Below are 18955 nucleotides of genomic sequence, written 5' to 3' on the forward strand. Positions count from 1 at the left end.
ACACCCACAGTCACTCCTACCAACCATGGTGTGCAAGCCCTGCCATCTACTGTCCCACACCCACAGTCTCTCCTACCAACCATGGTGTCCAAGCCCTGCCATCTACTGCACTTATTCCCTCACCTGCTGCCTCTGCAACTCTCTCCAACATACCACTTAGATTGTAAGCTCTGCGGGGCAGGGATTTCCTTTCCCACTGTCTGATTTTGTTATAATTCCCACTACTGAACCTCTTGTAAAGTACTGAGTACACTGTTGGCCCTATATAACTAAAGATATACTTACATGTATGGGGGGGATTACATGGAGATAGCATGCACAGGAAACTATAATCCTGGGTATTCCCCCCCTCCTCCCCCCCCCCACTCCCCCTGGGAGCTGAATCGTGGCCCTCAAAAAATACAAGAACCCCCCTGGTTCCCGGAGATACTTCCTTTTGAAATTCTCTTACAAGAACCTCTGGTCTGGAAGAAAACAACATGGCCGCCAAGGTCAGCCTGACACTCTGGCGACCTATAGAAACCCGTGACATCATCACGAGATGACATGGCAGCTTCCAATTGGGTGATCCCCAACCAACTTCATTGTACTGTCAGAAGTTAAAGATTCAATATCTCAGCCACCTGGGAACTTATAATAAAACCAGTTGAAAGATTCCGGTGATGCTTGGGAACACAACCTCATTCCTACCTTCCCCCTCCTCTCACCCCATACTCCTTTCTCTATCTACCCCTCTCATCTCTCTCCTTCCCCTCACCTTCCTTCAATACCATTATGATGCCCCCAAAAGTTACTCCACGCCGGGTACGTCGGAGACACGGAATACAATTTGAGGTACATACCCTAAAAGTGAGGCTCTAATCAGCTCACATAAGAACATTATCTACACCTCTACGTTATATCTCCTCCTACCCTCTACTTAAGGTTGTCATATGCCTCCACAACCCGCCAGAAGCTCCGATTTATCTTCAATTATATATATATATCCTAGCTGAGAGACCCATCTTGCCCACTGCAACTTGTGTCTGTTCCACACTGGAAAAAAAATCAGAATGGAGAAGTCGGGTGGCAGGGAAGTGGTTAAGCGTCTTTGCACCTGTGGCTATCGCGGTGGTAGACTCTTCTGCCATTAATGGATTCATCCAGCAGCCTTGCTGACTAATGGCAGGTACATTGACATTTAATGAAGTCGGCAAACACGCAAGAACGCATGTATCACGCAGACTGCTTGGCTCAGCGTTCTCCCGTTGAGCTGCGGCCATGCATTCTGACGTGTCCGCATGGTGTCTCCTCAACGAAGACTCTGCCCCATGCGTTGTCAACAAGCCTATTTTCAGATAATTTCAGGAGTAACACGACACCCCTCTCTGCACTTCTTCTTTTCCTCCCCCCCCCCCCCCCTCTACCTGCTGTCAGCTTGCAATTCTGTCAACAATGTGTTGCTAGAGGGATGTTCACAGGGTCAAAGATCAGAGTGACTGACCTGAGCTGTAGACGGTATAATAGGCAGCTGCAGGGAGCCAGGTAGCAGATCAAGCGAAGCTTAGACAAGTAAACAAGTCTCAAGAGCAAGAGAGGTAGAGAGATGGAGACCGGGATGGATGCTCTTCATGACTCGGGGATCCAGATTGTCCAGTATCTTCAGTTGAACTTCATGAGCTCTCAAGACTGGTTCATGTTCGTCTCCTTGGCCGCCGACCTCAGAAACACCTTCTTCATCTTCTTCCCCATCTGGTTCCACATGTGCGAGTCGGTGGGCATCAAACTCATCTGGGTGGCCGTGATCGGCGACTGGTTCAACCTGGTCTTCAAGTGGTGAGCATGTCTTCCGAAACTTGGCCAACTTTGGCATATCTCCATCTTCTTAACTCTGTGCCCAGGACATACTTGAAAACGAGAGGTAACGCTTATCGTGTTACTTCCTAGTAACACATTTTATATATATACTAGCTGAGAGACCCGGCGTTGCCCGGGATGTAAATGCGTAATAGGTAGTATTATTTATAAATCGTGGAACAATAGGTGAGTATTTGTTGGAAAGGTTGGATAATAATATTGAAAAGAAAGATGGAATAAAATGTAATACGATGTTGTATAAAAATGGTTTATTGTAACCACACCACAGTACAATGTATATTTTGGTGACATAAGTAATGTAAAAATGTGAGGCGTGTGTCCTGCTAGGGTGTGAGGCGGCGGGTGGCGCGTGGGTTGTGAGTGCTGTCTGTGAGTGGGGGTCCTGCTAGGGTGTGAGGCGGTGGGAAGGGGGGGGGGAGGCGGTGGGAAGGGGGGGGGAGGCGGTGGGAAGGGGGGGGAGGCGGTGGGAAGGGGGAGGGGAGGCGGTGGGAAGGGGGGGGAGGCGGTGGGAAGGGGGGGGGAGGCGGTGGGAAGGGGGGGAGGCGGTGGGAAGGGGGGGAGGCGGTGGGAAGGGGGGGGGAGGCGGAGGGAAGGGGGGGGGAGGCGGTGGGAAGGGGGGGGAGGCGGTGGGAAGGGGGGGGGAGGCGGTGGGAAGGGGGGGAGGCGGTGGGAAGGGGGGGAGGCGGTGGGAAGGGGGGGGGAGGCGGTGGGAAGGGGGGGGAGGCGGTGGGAAGGGGGGGAGGCGGTGAGAAGGGGGGGAGGCGGTGGGAAGGGGGGCTAGGAGGCGGTGGGAAGGGGGGGTGGGAGGCGGTGGGAAGGGGGGGCTGGGAGGCGGTGGGAAGGGGGGGTGGGAGGCGGTGGGAAGGGGGGGGAGGCGGTGGGAAGGGGGGGGGAGGCGGTGGGAAGGGGGGGGAGGCGGTGGGAAGGGGGGGAAGGGGGGGAGGCGGTGGGAAGGGGGGGGGAGGCGGTGGGAAAGGGGGAGGGGAGGCGGTGGGAAGGGGGGCTGGGAGGCGGTGGGAAGGAGGGCTGGGAGGCGGTGGGAAGGGGGGGTGGGAGGCAGTGGGAAGGGGAGGGGAGGCGGTGGGAAGGGGGGAAGGGGGGGAGGTGGTGGGAAGGGGGGAGGGGAGGCGGTGGGAAGGGGGGAGGGGAGGCGGTGGGAAGGGGGGGGAGGCAGTGGGAAGGGGGGGAGGCGGTGGGAAGGGGGGGAGGCAGTGGGAATGGGGGGAGGCGGTGGGAAGGGGGGGGAGGCGGTGGGAAGGGGGGGAGGCGGTGGGAAGGGGGGGAGGTAAATGGGGAGGTGAAGGGGGGTGGAAGGAAGGAGAAGTGGAGTGAGGGGAGGTGAAAGGGGGTGAGGGGAGGTGAACGGGGGTGAGGGGAGGTGAAGGCCGCTCACTCACCCGTCTGGCAGGTCCCACGTGGATCTGAGGCGGGAGGCAGCGTGTTGTGGCCGCTCCCCCGCTGTGTCCCGGGCGCTCGCTCGCTCCCCCGCTGACTGTAGTGGCGCCGGGGGGGGGGGGGGGTATCGGGGAGACACTGACACTGGAGGGGAGGGGGGGTGGAGGGGAGGTGAAGGGGGGTATGGAGGGGACGTGAAGGGGGGTGGAGGGGAGGTGAAGGGGGGATGGAGGGGAGGTGAAGGGGGGGTGGATGGGAGGTGAAGGGGGGGTGAAGGGGGGTATGGAGGGGAGGTGAAGGGGGGTATGGAGGGGAGGTGAAGGGGGGTGGAAGGGAGGTGAAGGGGGGTGGAGGGGAGGTGAAGGGGGGGGGTGGAGGGGAGGTGAAGGGGGGGTGGAGGGGAGGTGAAGGGGAGGGTGGAAGGGAGGTGAAGGGGTGGTGGAGGGGAGGTGAAGGGGGGGTGGAAGGGAGGTGAAGGGGGGGGTGGAAGGGAGGTGAAGGGGTGGTGGAGGGGAGGTGAAGGGGGGGTGGAAGGGAGGTGAAGGGGGGGGTGGAAGGGAGGTGAAGGGGGGGTGGAGGGGAGGTGAAGGGGAGGTGGAGGGGGGTGGAAGGGAGGAGAAGTGGAGTGAGGGGAGGTGAAAGGGGGTGAGGGGTGGGTGAGGGGAGGTGAAGGCCGCTCACTCACCCGTCCGGCAGGTCCCACGTGGATCTGAGGCGGGAGGCAGCGTGTTGTGGCCGCTCCCCCGCTGTGTCCCGGGCGCCGCCATCTTGGGTACTCGGCGCCGCGAGGCAGCCTGCCTGGCCACTGGCTGTTCCCCCGCCGGGGAGGGGGGGGAGTTGTAGCGCCGGGGAGTGGGGGGCATGTATATGTGTGGGGGGGGAGAGGTGGGAGATATAGAGGGGGGGTCTCGCACGGCCGCTGACACTGGGTGGGGGGGGGGTGCTGAAGGGGTAATAATAGTGTGTGTGTGTGTGTGTGTGTGTGTGTGTGTGTGTGTGTGTGTGTGTGTGTGTGTGTGTGTGTGTGTGTGTGTGTGTGTGTGTGTGTGTGTGTGTGTGTGTGTGTGTGTCCGTGTCCCGCTGTGTGTGTGTGTGTGTCCCGCTGTGTGTGTGTGTGTGTGTGTCCCGCTGACTGTAGCGGCGCCGGGGGAGGGGGGGGGGCGGGGTGAAAGCGCGGGAGACACGGGGAGAGGAGGAGGTGCGCGCAGGTGCTGCTAACACTGTGAGCCCCGCTAATGTAGGTAACACCCCCCGTGTGTGTGTGTGTGTGTGTCCCTGTGTGTCCTTTGGCCCATCACTCTGCCTCAGGCCAATGAGAGGTGTGCGGGCGGGCCAAGGGACCAATGAGATTGCCGCTAGGGACGCAGACATACAGTGCTTTCAGAAATATATAGTAGATACATCTTCTGCATTGGTCCACCATTTGGTATTATGAAGAAGGTGGTGTCTTAGACACTTACATGCTCTCGCTGAGATCACTATATCTTCTCTGGCTCTCAATTACTGTACCCGTCTGCAACTGGGTAATAATACGAAACATTAACCCTTTTCCAGAGAGATTGGGTCAAATAGACAGCAAGGATTCCCCCCAAGAGGTGGCTACACAACTCCCTCAGTAGTATAATTGTAAAGTGCTTTAGAATCGGGAGGCACTATATAATTACTGTACATGATATAACTATTTATTGTTATTTATATGACTATTTATGGAAGGTCATAAACAAGAGCGGCTCAGTGAGCGAAGACACTGACTCTATTAACAAGGACACAGAGTGCATGCAGCAGAGGAGCCTGGTTCAATTCCCGGTGTCGGCTCCTTGTGACCTTGGGCGAGTCACTTTATCTCCCTGTGCCTCAGGCACCAAGAACACATAGATTGTAAGCTCTGCGGGGCAGGGACTGTGCCTGCAAAACTTCTATGTACAGCGCTGCATATGCTGTCTGGGCTGTATAAGGAAAAAGCATTATTATAAGAAACTATATATATGCAGTACTATGTATTTGTATTTGTATGGTCGGTGAAATTGTGATATTTTCTTGTTTAGGGATATAAACAATTTTACATCCTTTTCATATTTGTGTTTTTCTTTGTGACGTGCTCTGGGGTCTCATGTGTGACGGGGGGGAAAAGTAGATGAAAATGGAATAAACGAGTCTTCTTTTTGAAACCCTAAAAAAATCCGGTAATGGCGGAACTACATTGCTCTGTATCAACCCCCAAAATGGGCTGGACGCGTTTCGTGATAATGGTTGCCGCAGATGTGTTATTTTCGCCGTATCCATAATGTTGCACTAATCATTTATATTTACAATCAAGAGTTATAAATAAAAATTATTTTTTTTTAAAAACAAACATTATTCGGTTGTAATTTAAATGGCGTCTAATCAGGTTTTTAACACGACGCCGCGCGTCAACAAACTATTTCTAACAGCAAAATGATGCGTCGTGTGTGGGAAGTCACACACCGAACTTTTGTATAGGTGACACATTTTGTGAAGGGTTGAGCTACTTTAAAGCACAAATAGGTTAATAAGGTAACAGGTGGCAATAGCTGTCTGTGAGTGGGTTTGCAGGCTCTGCACTTCTTTAACCCAGGCTGTGCGGAAAAAGTGTGTAACTGAGGTGTTGAAGAGGGTGACCCCATTGAAGTTTATAGGGGTACATCATTTGGGCAAGCGGGTGATCCTTTTTTTAATTTAATAGGGGTAGCTGTGTGTAAGAGGGTGATCCCCATTCAAGTTTATGGGGGCGAATAATGTGTGCAAGACGCTGATCCTATTGAATGTTATCAGGGTAGCTAGTGCATGTAAGAGGGTGATCCCATTAAGGGTTATAGGGTTAATTCATGTGTGCAAAAGGGTGATCCTATTAACTTTAAGAGGTACTGTATAACTAATGTGTGTAAGAAGATGACCCTAATGAATTGTATAGGGGCAACTAACTTGTGTAAGAGGGTGATCCTATTGAATTTTATAGGGGTAACTAATGTGTGTAAGAGTAAATTGAAGTTTATTGGGGTAGCTCATCTGTGTTAGAAGGCGATCCCATTAGCGTCGATGGTGGTACATTTTAGGTTTAGTCGATATCAGTGCATCGAGGAGTCCCCCAAATGCAAGACCGGAACCGGTCCTCATTGGGGTCAGCCATGGGAATACCCACTTTACGTCCTTCACTGCATTTGGAACCAGAAGATAACAAGGGACAAGTTGGGTCCACCATTGGCTTTTCATATCTCCACTGAGCTCTGTAGGGACTAAAGGATGTAAATCCATGACTTTCTGGTCATTGGCCAACTGGATACCCATGGAAAGTTATTTACGGGACCCTTCCGTTCTCTTTTCTCCTAGGATCCTCTTTGGCCAGAGACCGTACTGGTGGATCCATGATACGGACTACTATAATAACATGTCTGCTCCTGTAATACAGCAGTTTCCCGTTACCTGCGAGACGGGCCCAGGTAAGAAACCCTGCTTCTTAGATCATCTATCTTTCTTACTTAATATAGAAGGGTCCTAATTGCTGTTGACTTTCAACACGCCATTGCCACTGGACACACATAAAGAGCCAATAGCCCTCTAACTAGGACCTTATATGCCATCATACACACCACTACCTGTGAGCCTGCCTGACTCTTTCTCCTGTCCACAGGTAGTCCGTCTGGACACGCCATGGGATCTGCAGCTGTTTATTATGTGATGGTGACCTCGTTACTCGCAATCTTCCTGAAGAAGAAGAAGTGTCCATTGAGCTTCAAGAAGAGGTAGGTAAAGGAGCAACCCAATGACATTGTTAAGGGATCAGTCTCTCATAGGGGCAAAGTGTGCTAATGGCAGTGACATGGTTACGGGGTCAGTCTCTCCTAGGAGCAAAGTGTACTAATGGCAGTGACAGGGTTAAGGGGTCAGTCCCTCCTAGGGGGGAAAGTGTACTAATGGCAGTGACATGGTTAAGGGGTCAGTCTCTCATAGGGGCAAAGTGTGCTAATGGCAGTGACATGGTTACGGGGTCAGTCTCTCCTAGGAGCAAAGTGTACTAATGGCAGTGACAGGGTTAAGGGGTCAGTCCCTCCTAGGGGGGAAAGTGTTCTAATGGCAGTGACATGGTTAAGGGGTCAGTCCCTCCTAGGAGCAAAGTGTACTAATGGCAGTGAGATGGTTAAGGGGTCAGTCCCTTCTAGGGGCAAAGTGTACAAATGGCAGTGACATGGTTACGGGGTCAGTCTCTCCTAGGAGCAAAGTGTACTAATGGCAGTGACAGGGTTAAGGGGTCAGTCCCTCCTAGGGGGGAAAGTGTTCTAATGGCAGTGACATGGTTAAGGGGTCAGTCCCTCCTAGGAGCAAAGTGTACTAATGGCAGTGAGATGGTTAAGGGGTCAGTCCCTTCTAGGGGCAAAGTGTACTAATGGCAGTGACATGGTTACGGGGTCAGTCTCTCCTAGGGGCAAAGTGTACTAATGGCAGTGACATGGTTAAGGGGTCAGTCCCTCCTAGGGGCAAAGTGTACTAATGGCAGTGACATGGTTAACGGGTCAGTCTCTCCTAGGGGCAAAGTGTACTAATGGCAGTGACATGGTTAAGAGGTCAGTCTCTCCTAGGGGCAGTGTAGTGTACTCATTGGAGAAAAATGTTGAAACCGACGTACCTGGTACAACATGGGCCATTACACGCCGGACCCTTTATGACTTCTCCAACAAAAGTGGAGCCCCACCTACTTCAGTTTTGGACGTCTGGGTCTAGTCGCGTAATGTGGTCGTTCCTGGAACGTCACCAAGTTTTCTCCCATAAAGAGGGCAAAGCGTTAACTAGAACGGCTTTTAGTGATGCAAATAATATTCCAAGGAGTCATTTAATTGGCCTAAAAAAAAACATAATACTAACCCGAGTGCGTTTGATCCCATTCAGGTGTCTCCAGGCCCTTCTGTGGACAGGATTCTGGGCAGTCCAGGCCTGCGTGTGCTTATCACGAGTCTTCCTTGCTGCTCACTTCCCCCATCAAGTCATCACTGGAGTCATCTCGGGTCAGTAATCCGAAGGGAAATCACTTATGATGTCTACCCACTGGTGCAAAACCAGTGACCAGGACTGAGGTCCATATTTACTGATAAGACACCTTTTGCCATGGAAGACACCTTGAGGTCAATGGGCTTTACTGGGTCTTCCAGCGATGGAAGGTGTCATATGGGAGAAGACGTCTTAGTAAATATGGGCCGAACCGTTAATGCCGTGAAAATGAATGCAAAGTCTTTCGGTTCCCTGATACATGTCCAAAATACCTTCCCTCGCATCAATTTCAGGACGTTCTTTTTAGTTTCGGTACCCTCATGTCCACCCACGTAGTAAGGATTTAAGGCTGTCCCTGCTCGGGGAACCTTAACATCTCATCATGGTGCGCGCATGAAATACTCAGTCGGAAGTAAGAAGAAAATGAATATAAGCCACCTTCCCTATGCTGGGGCAGATTTTAGTCCTGGGATTGATGAGATACTACCAAAAAACCACAGAACCCTTGTGATCTCTCTCCCAGAAGCATTAGAGTCTCCTTTGACACCGCTCTATGTTCTAATGGTCAATGAGGGTTCTAGGCGTTCTAATGTTCAATGAGGGTTCTAGGCGTAAGCCGACACTTTACATGGTTAGGGCCAAGAGTCATTCAAAATAAGTGATATTGACATTTTAAATCAGCAGGGAAGGTTGGTTGCTTAATGCATTTCCTCTTAATATCCTAGGCATGGTGGTGGCCGAAATCTTTGACCATGTTCAATCCATCTACAAGACCAGTCTGAAGAGATATGTCTGCACCACTCTCTTCCTGTTCTTCTCAGCTCTGGGCTTCTACCTGCTGCTCAGAGCTCTGGGTGTGGACCTCCTGTGGACGCTGGAGAAGGCCAAGACATGGTGCGCCCGGCCCGAGTGGATCCACATTGACACCACCCCCTTCGCCGGCCTCCTCAGGAACCTGGGCATCTTCTTCGGCCTGGGGCTGGCCCTCAACTCCCAGATGTACAAGGACAGCTGCCGTGGGAAGCCAGGAGGCCAGCTCACCTTCCGTCTCACCTGCATTGTGGCCTCTTTGCTCGTGCTCCATCTCTTCGACTCCTTCAAGCCGCCCACCAAAGTGGAGATGCTCTTCTACGCCCTGTCCTTCTGCAAATGTGCTGCTGTTCCACTGGCCTGCGTAGGAATCGTACCTTACTGCATGTCCCAGCTCCTAAACAGGAAAGAAATGGTGCTATAAGAGCTACAACCAGATCTTTTTATTTAGGTGACATTATTACATTTTGTTTATGGAGGTGTGAGGACATTCAGAGATCTCAAGCACCCTACTAGATTCCAGACCTTGTCGCATATGGGCCCTGGTCAAAGCCAAGTACAGTAACTGTTTTTGTCCGGTTTGAAAGCAAGGACTCTTGTCTTGTGAGGCGTACGTATCTGATAACCACTGCACAACAAAAAGTGAATAACGGACAACGCTAGTGACGGTCATAAATGACTGGAACCCAAGGCACACAGGTCCTACACCCCAAACAAATTTTCCAATCCGGCATACAAAGCAGGGACACCAGAGAAGAAATTCTTCTGACCCTTGGACCAACACAGAACTATCTGGAAACTGGTAACAAACAGCATTGGTTGGGAATCACTGTTACAGAGTGAGAATAACAGACAATTTGAAGGAGGTCTACGAAGGTGAAAGGTTTTGGCATATCCTGAACCACTTGAAGATGCAGCGTAGAGGTTAAGGTGTTCAACTTTTACTACCCAAGGGTGCAGGTTCAATTCCCCAGTATGCCATATATTACTGTGCCTCAGCCTACTCCGCTGGAATTGACTAGCAATACCGAGGACCTGACTGCTATGGATCTGCGAGTGGTAGAAAGATTCCACACCAGTGGTGGCTGCGTGAATGTACGCAAATGAGATGGTGCGGTTCCTCTTCCACCCTCACGAGAAGTCCAAAATGGGGTAAACGATGACCTTATTCCAGCATCATATCACTGCGGCTTTCTCATCGACAGATCAAAGTATGAATATTTCCCTGTTGTACGTATCTGAGTCCTTGTTACGCTGTGATATTGAAATAAAAGGTCTTTGTGGTTTTTTTTTTCCCCCTATCGATGGGCAGTGGTCATGGTTCCTTAAGCCAAAGTAGTGGTACTATGAATGTGTATACTCAAGATGATGAATGAATGCACGTGCATCGGTGTACTCATGTGAATGAATGAAGGTGTATTAGAATGAATGAGTATACTCATGTGAATAACTGTGCATCAGTATAGTAACATGACAGGTCTGCCTGCACCCCTGCCTTTCACCATTATCACCTAGCATACAGTGCTTCCTCTGCAGCAAGGGATTCTGGGAAATGTCATGCAACCCTGCCTTTCACCATTATCCCCTTAGCATACAGTGCTTCCTCTGCAGCAAGGGATTCTGGGAAATGTCATGCAACCCTGCCTTTCACCATTATCCCCTTAGCATACAGTGCATCCTCTGCAGCAAGGGATTCTGGGAAATGTAATGCAACCCTGCCTTTCACCATTATAACCTAGCATACAGTGCTCCCACTGCAGCAAGGGATGCTGGGAAAACTGTCATACTGCTCCAGTTCTCAGATTGAGGTGTGTGTGTGTGTGTCTCCAGTTCTCAGATTGAGGTGTGTGTGTGTGTGTCTCCAGTTCTCAGATTGGGGTGTGTGTGTGTCTCCAGTTCTCAGATTGAGGTGTGTGTGTGTGTGTGTGTGTGTGTCCAGTTCTCAGATTGAGGTGTGTGTGTGTGTGTGTGTGTGTGTGTGTGTGTGTGTGTGTGTGTGTCCAGTTCTCAGATTGAGGTGTGTGTGTGTGTGTGTGTCTCCAGTTCTCAGATTGAGGTGTGTGTGTGTGTGTGTGTGTGTGTGTGTGTCTCCAGTTCTCAGATTGAGGTGTGTGTGTGTCTCCAGTTCTCAGATTGAGGTGTGTGTGTGTGTGTGTGTCCAGTTCTCAGATTGAGGTGTGTGTGTGTGTGTGTGTGTGTGTGTGTGTGTGTGTGTGTGTGTGTGTGTGTGTGTGTGTGTGTGTGTGTCCAGTTCTCAGATTGAGGTGTGTGTGTGTCCAATTCTCAGATTGAGGTGTGTGTGTGTGTGTGTCCAGTTCTCAGATTGAGGTGTGTGTGTGTGTGTCCAGTTCTCAGATTGAGGTGTGTGTGTGTGTGTGTGTGTGTGTGTGTGTGTGTGTGTGTGTGTGTGTGTGTGTGTGTGTGTGTGTGTGTGTGTGTGTGTGTGTGTGTAGTCCAGTTGCGATAGTGCACAATAAATGAGTTCTTCAGTATTAGGCGAGACCTTTTTTATTTGGACTAACAATTGATATCATAGGACAAGTCACAGAAACCTTTATATATCAGTATTGCTGACCTGAGGAAGAGAGGAAAACTCTCGAAAGCTTGTACTGTGACATAAATTGTTAGTCCAAATAAAAAAGGTCTCACCTAATACTGAAGAACTCATTTATTCTGCAATATATATACATACAGTACACACACACCTGGCTCAACCTGAGAACTGGAGCACTCTGACAGGCAGATTTACAGGCAAGGGGTGAAACGTCTCGGCAGAAAACAACATATTTGTGTCCTTCACAAGCAGCCGCTTATTAGAGACGGGGCGAGGAGGGTGTTCTTGGAATTCCTGACTGAAACATCCCTCGTCTCCTTTGCTCACCTCTCTTCAAAAACACGCTCCTCACCTCTGACCCACTGACAAAGCCACCTGTGCCTGATGTCTCGAAAAACAATTTGTCCCGGGCACGTAGCCGCCCACCGGCACAAAAAAACAAAACAAGGCGACGTGGTAAAACCATGGTACCGTAGACAAGTCACCTCGGGGAGGGCGTTAGAACACGTACATAAGCGCCCTGGGGGCCAGGACACTCTTTACCTACAGTAACAAAGTATCCTAATGTTTGGCACGTTGTTGTTTTCGTCCTCCAAACCTATTGTACTGCGCGACGGAATACGTTGGCGCCTTATAAACAAAATCCTAATACTACGTTGTTGTAACACCGGTTATGTTGTCTCACTCCGTTGGGTGGAGTTGAGTTCATAGGGAGACACTCACTTATCTGGGGTGAGCATTAGTGATTGGGAGCCAGTCTGACTCACTTGGAGTGAGTCTCAATCATTGGGAGCCAGTCTCACTCACTTGGAGTCTCAATCATTGGGAGCCAGTCTCACTCACTTGGAGTCTCAATCAATGGATGCCAGGCTCACTCACTTGGAGTGAGTCTCAATCATTGGAAGCCAGTCTCACTCCGTTGGGGTGAGTTGCACTCATTGGGAGACCCCTTGCCTGTAAATCTGTTTGAGACTGTTGGGCAGTATGCGAGACTGCCTTCCAGTGAGTCAAAAATCAGACAGACTGAGAGCGACCGCTCCCCAATGAGTGAAACTCGGAGAATCCGTAACACCGTCTTCCTATAAATTGTATTCACGGCCCGCAAAAGAGCAGACTAACGTAAAAGAAATGAGACAGCCTTTCAGGGAACGAGAGCGGTTTCCAATGAAGGAGACTAAATAAGTGACTGGCTTTTAATAAGTGTAATAAACGCCAAGTGAGTGAGACTGCATTCCAAACCGTGAGAGACGCCAAGGGAGCGAGACTGCCTTCCAAACAGTGAGACACGCCAAGTGAGTGAGACTGCCCTCCAAACCGTGAGACACGCCAAGGGAGTGAGACTGCCTTCCAAACAGTGACACGCCAAATGAGTGAGACTGCCTTCCAAACAGTGACACGCCAAGTGAGTGAGACTGCCTTGTAAACAGTGAGACGCCAAGTAAGTGAGACAGCCTTCCAATAAATGACTCCCAATAAGGGTGACTGCCTTCTAAACAGTGAGAGACGCCAAGTAAGTGAGACTGCCTTCCAATGAGCTACTCACCCAAAATATGTGAGTCTACCTTCCAACGCGTAAACCTAACTCCAAGTGAATGAGACTGCCTTCCAATGGATGAGACTCACTCCAAGTGAATGAGACTGCCTTCCAATGGATGAGACTCACTCCAAGTGCATTGGATTGGTTTCCAATGAGTATATTTCACCGCCGAAGAGCGAGACGAGCATCCACTGATTGAGATTCACTCCAAATTAGTGAGTCTACATTCCAATTAGCACAACTAACTTCAAATAAGTGGGGTTGCCTTCTAATGAGTTAAACTAACTCCAAGTGAGTGAGAATTGCTCCCAATGATTGAGACTCACTCCAAGTGAGTGAGACTGGCTTCCAATGATTGGAAGGCACGCAGTCTCACTCACTTGGCGAGTGTCACTGTTTGGATGGCAGTCTCACTCACTTGGCATGTCTCACTGTTTGGAAGGCAGTCTCACTCACTTGGCGTGAGTCTCACTGTTTGAAAGGCAGTCTCACTCACTTGGTGAGTCATTATTTGGAAGGCAGTCTCACTCCCTTGGCGAGTCTCACTGTTTGGAAGGCAGTCTCACTCACTTGGCGTGTCTCACTGTTTGGAAGGCAGTCTCACTCACTTGGCGTGAGTCTCACTGTTTGAAAGGCAGTCTCACTCACTTGGTGAGTCATTATTTGGAAGGCAGTCTCACTCACTTGGCGTCTCTCACTGTTTGGAAGGCAGTCTCACTCACTTGGCGTCTCACTGTTTGGAAGGCAGTCTCACTCACTTGTCGCGAGTCTCACTGTTTGGAAGGCAGTCTCGCTCACTTGGTGTGTCTCACTGCTTGGAAGGCAGTCTCACTCACTTGGCGTCTCACTGTTTGGAAGGCAGTCTCACTCACTTGGCATCTCTCAGTTTGGAAGGCAGTCTCACTCACTTGGCGTCTCACTGTTTGGAAGGCAGTCTCACTCACTTGTCGCGAGTCTCACTGTTTGGAAGGCAGTCTCACTCACTTGGTGTGTCTCACTGTTTGGAAGGCAGTCTAACTCACTTGGCGTCTCACTGTTTGGAAGGCAGTCTCACTCACTTGGCGTCTCACTGTTTGGAAGGCAGTCTCACTCACTTGTCGCGAGTCTCACTGTTTGGAAGGCAGTCTCACTCACTTGTCGCGAGTCTCACTGTTTGGAGGGCAGTCTCACTCACTTGGCATCTCTCACTGTTTGGAAGGCAGTCTCACTCACTTGGCGTCTCACTGTTTGGAAGGCAGTCTCACTCACTTGTCGCGAGTCTCACTGTTTGGAAGGCAGTCTCACTCACTTGTCGCGAGTCTCACTGTTTGGAAGGCAGTCTCACTCACTTGTCGCGAGTCTCACTGTTTGGAAGGCAGTCTCACTCACTTGGTGTGTCTCACTGTTTGGAAGGCAGTCTCACTCACTTGGCATCACACTGTTTGGAAGGCAGTCTCACTCACTTGGCATCTCTCACTGTTTGGAAGGCAGTCTCACTCACTTGGCGTCTCTCACTGTTTGGAAGGCAGTCTCACTCACTTGGCGAGTCTCACTGTTTGGAAGGCAGTCTCACTCACTTGGCGAGTCTGTTTGGAAGGCAGTCTCACTCACTTGGTGTGTCTCACTGTTTGGAGGGCAGTCTCACTCACTTGGCGTTTATTACACATATTAAAAGCCAGTCACTTATTTTGTTTCCTTCATTGGGAAACGCTCTCGTTCCCTGAAAGACGGTCTCATTTCTTTTAAGTTAGTCTGCTCTTTTGAATAATAATTTATAGGAAGACAGTCTTACGCATCCTCAGAGTTTCACTCATTGGAGGAGCGGTCGCACTCATTCGGTCTGATTTGGACTCACTGGAAGGCACTCTCCCATACTGACCAACAGTCTCAAACATACAGAGAGTTTCCAGTTACTGAATGGCGGTCTCACTCACTGCAAGTCCAACTCGCTCTTCAATAGTATCGCTTCTAGAAGCCAGCCCCGTGGAGTGGATCTTATGTTATTGAAAGACTCCCTCAGTAGGGTGGAGCCATCCATTCAATGCCAATGAAATCCACCAAAGGTCCACAGGTCCCCACAACCTGCTCCCTTCATCCCATTGTCACGTCATACAGTGGTTAAGCAGAAGAGGAGGATTCTGGGTAGTAACGTGCCTCATTTACACCCACTGAGAGTTTTCCTTTCGGCGTCTTAACTACATGATCAAATCCACATCATACCAAGTACAGCTCAACCCCGTTATAGCGCGATCCGTTACAGCGCGGATCCGCATATATCGCGGTGCACGCGTGGCTCCCAATTTATCGTACGTATGAATACTTTACAGCACGGTTATTGGCGTCTTAAATACTTTATTGTACAATGCACACAATGGTACATTATTTCTAACGCGATCCGCTTATGGCGCCATGTGATTCTTTGGACCCCAAGCGCAGCGTTATAAGGGGGTTGAGCTGTAGTATGAAACCACTTGAACCGCATATGCGATTTGACAATAAAGTCCGATATTCACCAAAACAGCCCGTTTTGGCCAAATATTTGAGATCATTGTTGCTTCAAATTTTTACTTGAGCATTACCTACCCGTAAATAAATATATACATTTTTTTTATATACGGTCTTCAAAATATAGCACTACACAACATTGACCAGCTACCTCGCTTTGTTTATTGTACAATACACAGTCACAAGCTATTCTGCTGGAGGCTAGTAAACGGAGGGAAGGTTTGCGGCTTTAACCCTTTCCCGGTTGGCTAGCAGGGCAACGGCTTACGATGAAGCAGATGGAAATAAACCCCTAATGAAGGCGTTCCACGGCCAAGTGCTTTCCCTTTATTCCAACTCCTGCCTGTTGCAGGACTGGGGAGGGGGTCTCCTTCGCCTTTCGAAGAAATTGAGTCCTTTCCTAAGTGGTGGGTGAGGACGGTTGACCTCCTAAGTGGTGGGTGAGGGCTGTTGACCTCCTAAGTGGTGGGTGAGGGCTGTTTACCTCCTAAGTGGTGGGTGAGGGCGGTTGACCTCCTAAGTGGTGGGTGAGGGCTGTTGACCTCCTAAGTGGTGGGTGAGGGCTGTTGATCTCCTAAGTGGTGGGTGAGGGCTGTTGATCTCCTAAGTGGTGGGTGAGGGCTGTTGATCTCCTAAGTGGTGGGTGAGGGCTGTTGACCTCCTAAGTGGTGGGTGAGGGCGGTTGACCTAAGTGGTGGGTGAGGGCTGTTGACCTCCTAAGTGGTGGGTGAGGGCTGTTGACCTCCTAAGTGGTGGGTGAGGGCTGTTGACCTCCTAAGTGGTGGGTGAGGGCTGTTGACCTCCTAAGTGGTGGGTGAGGGCGGTTGACCTAAGTGGTGGGTGAGGGCGGTTGACCTCCTAAGTGGTGGGTGAGGGCTGTTGACCTCCTAAGTGGTGGGTGAGGGCTGTTGACCTCCTAAGTGGTGGGTGAGGGCTGTTGACCTCCTAAGTGGTGGGTGAGGGCGGTTGACCTAAGTGGTGGGTGAGGGCGGTTGACCTCCTAAGTGGTGGGTGAGGGCTGTTGACCTCCTATGTGGTGGGTGAGGGCTGTTGACCTCCTAAGTGGTGGGTGAGGGCGGTTGACCTCCTAAGTGGTGGGTGAGGGCGGTTGACCTCCTAAGTGGTGGGTGAGGGCGGTCGGCTCTCTTTCCTCCTTCACTCCTCCAGCTGGCCGGGCCCGTTGGTGACCTCCCGTAGTAAGGTCTCCGCTTCTCCTCTCCGGCTCATCTTATTGGCCTTGCCCTGGTAACGGCCCCGTTTTCCGGCTCCTTTGCCGTCCAGGATTTGGGAAACTCTGCCACGTTCACGTGTTAAAAAAAAGAAAAAAAGACAGAAGTTCAAATAATGAAAACCGCTGCCGGTGACGCATTCCCCCAACTGCTCCTGTAGCCATTTTTATAACCCTCTTCTAACTGCTCCTATAACTCCTCCCCTAGCTGCTCCAATAACCGCTCCCTATAACTCCTCCCCTAACTCCTCCCCTAACGCCTCCCCTAATAACTCCTCCCCTAACTGCTCCTATAACCTCTCCCTATAACTCCTCCCCTAACTGCTCCCTATAACTCCTCCCCTAACTGCTCCTATAACCTCTCCCAATAACTCCTCCCCTAACTGCTCCTATAACCGCTCCCTATAACTCCTCCCCTAACTGCTCCTATAACCTCTCCCTATAACTCCTCCCCTAACTGCTCCTATAACCGCTCCCTATAACACCTCACCTAACTGCTCCTATAACCGCTCCCTATAACTCCTCCCCTAACTGCTCCTATAACCTCTCCCTATAACACCTCACCTAACTGCTCCTATAACCTCTCCCTATAACTCCTCCCCTAACTGCTCCTATAACCGCTCCCTATAACTCCTCCCCTAACTGCTCCTATAACCTCTCCCTATAACTCCTCCCCTAACTGCTCCTATAACCGCTCCCTATAACTCCTCCCCTAACCTCTCCCTATAACACCTCACCTAACTGCTCCTATAACTCCTCCCCTAACTGCTCCTATAACCGCTCCCTATAACTCCTCCCCTAACTGCTCCTATAACCTCTCCCTATAACACCTCACCTAACTGCTCCTATAACCGCTCCCTATAACTCCTCCCCTAACTGCTCCTATAACCGCTCCCTATAACTCCTCCCCTAACTGCTCCTATAACCTCTCCCTATAACTCCTCCCCTAACTCCTCCCCTAACCTCTCCCTATAACTCCTCCCCTAACCTCTCCCTATAACGCCTCCCCTAACTGCTCCCTATAACTCCTCCCCTAACTGCTCCCTATAACTCCTCCCCTAACTGCTCCTATAACCGCTCCCTATAACTCCTCCCCTAACTGCTCCTATAACCGCTCCCTATAACTCCTCCCCTAACTGCTCCTATAACCGCTCCCTATAACTCCTCCCCTAACCTCTCCCTATAACACCTCACCTAACTGCTCCTATAACTCCTCCCCTAACTGCTCCTATAACCGCTCCCTATAACTCCTCCCCTAACTGCTCCTATAACCTCTCCCTATAACACCTCACCTAACTGCTCCTATAACCGCTCCCTATAATTCCTCCCCTAACTGCTCCTATAACCGCTCCCTATAACTCCTCCCCTAACTGCTCCTATAACCTCTCCCTATAACTCCTCCCCTAACTGCTCCTATAACCTCTCCCTATAACTCCTCCCCTAACGCCTCCACTAACTGCTCCCTATAACTCCTCCCCTAACTGCTCCCTATAACTCCTCCCCTAACTGCTCCTATAACCTCTCTATAACTCCTCCCCTAACTGCTCCTATAACCTCTCCCTATAACTCCTCCCCTAACTGCTCCTATAACCGCTCCCTATAACACCTCACCTAACTGCTCCTATAACTCCTCCCCTAACTGCTCCTATAACCGCTCCCTATAACTCCTCCCCTAACTGCTCCTATAACCGCTCCCTATAACTCCTCCCCTAACTGCTCCTATAACCCCTCCCTATAACTCCTCCCCTAACTGCTCCTATAACCCCTCCCTATAACTCCTCACCTAACTGCTCCCTGTAACTCCTCTCCCAACATGTCCAAAACATGTCACGCGTGTAATTATTATTCTGATTTGCTGTACGCGCAGAACCTACTTTCTGTGTACGAACCAGCAATATAATCATTACTTGCTTCACTACGAGATTTGTGCGCCGTTTTCTTCCATGCGTGCGCAGCGGAGCGGACACAACACACCTTCGCATATTGATTTAAAGAGAAGCGAAGAGAATCTCGGGCGGCTTTGTATAATCCGGACACGCAATGTGCATTATGGGCAGAAAGAATACACGCCACACGTGTCCCCAAGGTG

At 50.7% G+C, this 18955-nt stretch overlaps 3 protein-coding genes across 3 annotated transcripts in view; 1 reads left to right on the forward strand and 2 right to left on the reverse strand.

The window, feature by feature from the left end:
* Positions 1-18955, reverse strand: part of LOC142473010 (amine oxidase [copper-containing] 3-like) — a 91472-nt gene that overhangs the window by 6992 nt on the left and 65525 nt on the right.
* On the forward strand, positions 1517-10356 carry LOC142473019 (glucose-6-phosphatase catalytic subunit 1-like). The gene is made up of 5 exons (XM_075580169.1): positions 1517-1815; positions 6601-6710; positions 6902-7013; positions 8155-8270; positions 8979-10356. The coding sequence occupies exons 1-5, from the start codon at positions 1586-1588 to the stop codon at positions 9485-9487; spliced, it is 1077 nt and encodes a 358-aa protein (XP_075436284.1). The 5' UTR covers positions 1517-1585; the 3' UTR covers positions 9488-10356.
* AARSD1 (alanyl-tRNA synthetase domain containing 1) overlaps positions 15778-18955 on the reverse strand; it is a 37746-nt gene continuing 34568 nt past the window's right edge. Inside the window, 1 exon segment of the mRNA XM_075580135.1 lies at positions 15778-16932. Within this exon segment, the coding sequence (XP_075436250.1) occupies positions 16794-16932 (139 nt within the window). The 3' untranslated portion in view covers positions 15778-16793.

The sequence above is a fragment of the Ascaphus truei genome, chromosome 23 (assembly GCF_040206685.1).
Source record: "Ascaphus truei isolate aAscTru1 chromosome 23, aAscTru1.hap1, whole genome shotgun sequence".
Lineage (NCBI taxonomy): Eukaryota > Metazoa > Chordata > Amphibia > Anura > Ascaphidae > Ascaphus > Ascaphus truei.